The following is a 6,000-nucleotide window of genomic DNA, read 5'->3' on the forward strand; positions in this document are numbered from 1 at the left end:
TAACAGAGTACTTCTACATTGCAGTATTGATACTTTTACTAAAGTAAAACATGTGCGTTATCGGCATGGGAGGGAAACTCATGGCAAAAATGCATGGAAGCTGTCAAGCGTTTTTTTTTTGCAAATCTGACATACAGTACAGCACTTTATCTATTTGAGAGTTCCGTTGTTTTATCAGCACAATAGGAGGCTAGAGCCCAGCTATTTCACACCCTTCATAAATGAAGGTATTGAACAGATTAATTTATCTTGACGTAAATGCATTACACTTCACCTCTATTCCACGGCTTCCTTTATAATCAAAGGACCATTAAATTACATTTGATTTCTGAGAACAGCCAAGCAGTACGAGGCCAAAGATTTATCTGCGTAAGACATCTCTCTCTCTCTCTCTCTCTCTGTCCACGTCCTACATAGAACATCTATTTATACCTGAGGGTCTGGCCTCAGTGAAACCAGAGAGCTTTCTCAAATTATAAAATCAATTCTAATCCAAATATTCATCATAGCATTTCAATTCAGAAAGAACAGTTCTGTTCAGGCGAGTTAACGCCACTCCACTGCTGAAAACACAACATTCGGAAAAGTAAACTTTGATACTGGCCAGTGGTGGAAACTCAAATGTTTTACTTCGGTAAAAGTATCAATACTGCAATATGGAAATACTCTGTTACAAGTATAAGTTTGGAAATCAAAATGTACTTGTGTAAAAGAATTGGCATAAAAATGTACTTAAAGTACCAAAAGTGAAAGTACTCATTATGCAGAATGTCCCATTTAAAGTTTTCAAATGTATAAAAGTCTTTTGAAAATAGCAGATCCACAAGCTCACAATGCGTCGCATCGCGACGCATTGTGAGCTTGTAGATCGGCTATTTTCAAATGGCCGAAATGTATATAGGGCTGAAGTGGGTAATGTATGTTTTGTAATAATAATCAAAATCTACAAAGTAACTAGTAACTAACGTTTTCAAATAAATGTAGTGGAGTAGAAGTAAAAGTATTGGAAATTGGAAATACTCAAGTTAAGTACAAATACCTCAAAATTGTACAGTACTTAAGTAAATGTACTTCCACCACTGGCTAACAACAAGGACGGAAAAGGAGCGTTCACCCAAGGTGTCTGTCTGGGTTGATTATTATACTGTATGTGCAAATGTCCTAACACCTCGTGCAATAACGAACGTATTAGATTGCCAGCGCCAATTGTCACTGTCATCCATCACCGTTTGTTGATTTCCTCCATGGGCGCTTAAAGTCCCATTCCAGGATTGTTTTCAACATTTAAATTAGGGTTACGTTCACATTCATTGTTAAAGAGTTTGATATGGAGCGTAAATGCTGCTGTTTGGAACTTTCTTACCCCATCAGGAATCTAAATTATTCAGTTTTACTCCGCAGTTTACAAACATTACCAACATAAAAAAACACTGTATTACAACCCTAATATAGGGTATATAAATAAAGTATATTTTGCTAGTGCTTCTTTCGAGAGCTGATCAAACATCTACTGTATATATATAAATAGAATAAACATGTCTCCACTGCAATTGTTTTGTTTTGTTTTGTTGGTAGGGCTTAACATTTGTATTTTACATGTATTAGTGATTGGCCTTTATACAGCAAAACAATCTTTAAAACAGACATAGTCTGTACATGGGCAACACCGACAGGCATACTGTATGTGCCCGCTACAGAGAATAATATATTTCTTAGAAAACTCATTACCCTCTCTGTAATGTTATTCAGGGTTTTTTGGGGGGCTGTGAAGCATAACTGACTGTAACGACTCCAATGAAATCAGCGGCTTGAAAAGATCTGATAAAATGCAGTGTGTGTTCATCATCTTTATGGCCGGGACAAGGAACCCTTGTGTACTCTGGACGGTGCATGCATCGCTCCGCCGTAATCCCCACAGGACTCGTGAAAATGCCACGCCATAATGGCTTCAGTGAGAAAACGTAGTATACGTGTGTGTGTGTGTGTGTGTGTGTGTGTGTGTGTGTGTGTGTGTGTGTGTGTGTGTGTGTGTGTGTGTGTGTGTGTGTGTGTGTGTGTGTGTGTGTGTGTGTGTGTGTGTGTGTGTGTGTGTGTGTGTGTGTGTGTGTGTGTGTGTGCGCGCGTGCGTGCGTGCGTGCGTGTGTGTGTGAGAGCAGATCTCTTTAACAAGCCATGATGCAGAGAATGAGGAGTAATTGTTTCTTCAGCCATAACCTGGATGACTCCTCTAGGCCTATATGCCATGAGAATAGATAGCGGTTTGTCGTTGTTGTTGTTTTGTTGCTTTTATTTCTTAGGGCATCTGCATTATTCAAAGGATACTTTACTAAGCCTTGTACATCGTTGGCACCATAAGCTCTTGTCTTGCCACCCTTCCAAAAATAAAAATTAAAGTCTGGGCTTTAAAATATTCATTTAGAACTCGCCATTCATAACCTCGCCCTCCTGTTCCAATTAACAAGAACCAGAATGCTTTTTTTGTGAGAACTCTGTAAATCACAGCTTTGAATTCCATGTCAGCTGAATAGAAAAAAAAACCTAAAAAATGCATTTCTCCAACATGCTGCTTAAAATCACTGCAGTTCTGCTATCTTTCCCAGTTTCACAAGTCTCGAGAAATCAAAGGCTGTTTTTTTACAACAGTACTGTGCTTCAGTTAGTGTCTTTTTTTGTGCTTTTTCTTTGGCTCCGCGAAGCAACACAGATAGGATAAACGAAGCAGCAGACAGCATCAATGTTTAACCATATTCAACCCTATTCTGAACTTTCAGCGAAAACCGGCGAACAATTGGCAAATATTGCCGATCTACAAACTCACAAAGCGTCGCAATGAGTTGCATTCATCGCGAGCTTGTAGATCGGCTATTTTCGGTGAATAGATTTGGTGTAGAGGTACAAAAGGAGGGAACATAGTACAGACCGCTAGGGGTTTAAGTGGGCGCTTAGATTTTTGGGGGATTGAGCTTTGGTCTTTGGGAGGGGTTTTGGGAATACTGTTACCATCAGCAGCTCTCAGAGTCACAACTTAAAAGCTTAAAGGAAAGCTTTACCTCTTTTTTTACACACACATGGCATGCACACACACACACTCAGAAAAAGACTCTTTCACACTCTCAGGGCCATTTTTGCACTCTCTAAATTAACAGGATTTTACCGTGCACACACACATAAACAGTGAATCACACCCAACCCGAGATGCTTAAAGCCTGATATACTTAGACGTATGGCGGAGTCCCGCGGGGGAAAATAGCTGATCCACAAGTTCACAGCGCGTCACACCCTGACTCGCAGAGGGGCTTATAGATTTGCTATTTTCAGCACAAGAACACCGGCGTGCAACAAAGTGTAAATAAGGCTTCAAGACGTGGCGCTTAATTGCTGAATGTTTCCTGCAAATGAAACATACATGAGTACAATTTCCATGTAAGCCATGGTAAGAGAGTTGGGGGTTTTTGCCCGGAGCAGGTTGCGCATGTAACAGCGTTCCAGATAGATACAGGGTGCTGCAGACAAGCATATCCCCTCTCTACACACAGACAATCCCCCTCACGCTGTGAAAACGTGCTCTTTGTCGAAACAGGTTTACCGGGGGATCACAAGTTCTGACCCAAATAGCGGCTGAAGTTCAGACTCAACATTACAGTCCAACAACGGTATTATGATATTAGCACATGGTTTGGATATCTCTGCTGTCCGGCAGCAACCAGCTATAACTCCAAAATGTACATTTTTCAGGAAATGAAAAAAGGTGGAGTTAGGAGGTTTTGTTCATCATTGATAATTAAGAACAGCTGAATGGACCTCCAAGCTCACAATGAGGTTGGAGGTCAAAAGAGGGTGGAGCCTGGAGTCTGCTAAACCAGCTAACTCCGGTGGAGTTAGCTGGTTTAGCAGAGAATTTGAGGATCCAAAGTTAGCTGGTTTTGTCAGACGCTCTTTTAATGCTTTTCATTGGTTCAATATTTGTTTTACCAACACACATACGTAAAGGGTGCTCAATGGCCCTGATGTATGGAAAAAAAATGCAAAAGCGTCAAAATGGAGTTAGCTGTTTCCTGCCGGACAGCATCATTGTTATATACATAGCAATAATACATATTATACACTCTCAGACTGGAACACTCAAAACCGGATTTGACGTTGTACCGTACCATAGGTAACATTAACATAACATAACATAACATTTTTGCAGTATGTACTCGTGTAACCATCCTCTTGTAGCTGCTCATGCCCATCTACGGTGCCAAGCAGAGTGAATAATACAGTGCTGCACTAGGCATACCAATCTGAATCACTGCAGCATAGGGGCCTCATGCTGGGGGGTGTGTGTGTGTGTGGGGGGGGTATATTAGACAAGACAAGCCGTTTGCCACACCCCAACAACCATGACATCTGGCACAACAGACAGTGCGACTGGCATAACTGCGGTTTCAAATCATCACACAGCAGCGTACAGAACCCAGCAGGTTATATGGTTGGCAGCGGTGTTGATTTCGTCGACTGAAAAACGATGACGAAAAATGTCCGTCGACTACCTTTCTTCACTGACGAAAACGAAATAAAAACGGAATAAGCTATGATGACTAAAACTATGACTAAATATATTGACAATTGCGTCAACAAATAAAAACTAGACCAGTTAGACTAGTTAGTTAGTGAGGGACGAGTCATTTTATGTTTGGTTGCGCTCGGGTGTTGCGCTCTGAAAATAGCAGATCTACAAGCTCACAACGCGTCGCGCTGCGACGCGTTGTGAGCTCGTAGATCGGCTATTTTCAGCACGCAACCAAGTGTAAAATCAGCCATTACGATGCCATCGGCACCGCCAAAACACATTTTAGTCGACTAAATCAACTGTAGATTTAGACTAGAATCTTATGATATGTAGTCGACTAAAACTAGACAAAAACCAAAACATTTCGGATGACTGAAATATGACTAAAGCTAAATGGAATGTTATTCAAAAGACTATGACTAAAACTGAATAAAAAATCTGCTGTCAAAAACAACACTGCATGGTCGGTAATACCCTCACAAAAACATGTAGTAATCCTGGTCGCTATACCGCCTCCCCCATGACAGATGGAGGGGAAAGGAACTGGTTGGAATAACATGTTCCTTCCACGCGCTACGTCCTACCGGGGAAACTCCCCCCTGTCAGGTGACAAGAAGGTCAGTTGGCTCTCATGCATTGAAGGAGGCATGAGCTCGGCTCTGGGCTCCCTAGGCTGGCGGGGGGAGTGTAGCGCCCAGGATCACTTTGATAATTGGCACCGGGTGAAAAAGGGTTACAAAATCGTGGGATAAAAAAAAAAAATCTTTTTAAAACAACACTGCATATGTTTAGAGACAGTAGAGAGAGACACGTACCCAGGGTGAGGATGTCGGTACGGCCGGGCCGGGCGACATGGTGCTGCTGGATGGTCTGGTAGAGAGTGGCCTGGCACAGCAGCAGGAAGCCCAGGCTAATCCACACGGCCAGCGGCCAGGACATGACACAGGTTTGAGTCTGCATATGAAAAGGGAGAGGGGAGACCTGATGATCAATATGGACGGCTAAAGCTTAAAGGTTCTATGACATTCATTTTCACTTTTTATATTTTTTATGTTTTTTTGGGGGTTTTATGACCTCAATTACACCCAAAAAATCTGAACTTTGAACATTCAGTGGATTTTCTGTGGTCTGGGGTTTTCTGAATAATTAGACTGAAAAGTAATCTGAGCTTGGCCCTTCGACAGTGAGGTCACAGCCGATTAATCCCGCCCACTCTCCTCCTCGCCCCTCCCCTCCCCTATCCTTTCCTTTGGGGGGGGGGGGGGGCGGAGCAGAGGCGATGATTGACAGGCAAAATCCCTCACCAGCGACACCCGCAGGCAAAGATTTCTTTTTTCATTGCAGTTGAAAAGGCTTTAGAAATGTGAGCGAAAAACACCTGCCATGGATCAACGGAGTGGATTTTTTTGTTAAAACTTTCTATACACGTTTGAAGGACCATGACA

The 6,000-nt window shown here is 42.1% G+C and overlaps 1 protein-coding gene across 1 annotated transcript in view; it reads right to left on the minus strand.

Moving 5' to 3' along the window:
• tafa1b (TAFA chemokine like family member 1b) overlaps positions 1-5,494 on the minus strand; it is a gene marked incomplete at both ends in the record, with an annotated part of 241,217 nt that extends 235,723 nt beyond the window's left edge. Inside the window, one exon of the mRNA XM_080424375.1 lies at positions 5,371-5,494. Within this exon, the coding sequence (XP_080280501.1) occupies positions 5,371-5,494 (124 nt within the window). The remainder of the gene's footprint in view (positions 1-5,370) is intronic.
• Positions 5,495-6,000: the final 506 nt, after the last annotated feature.

Source organism: Gymnoscopelus braueri (genome assembly GCF_963280865.1).
Source record: "Gymnoscopelus braueri genome assembly, chromosome: 3".
Taxonomy (NCBI): domain Eukaryota; kingdom Metazoa; phylum Chordata; class Actinopteri; order Myctophiformes; family Myctophidae; genus Gymnoscopelus; species Gymnoscopelus braueri.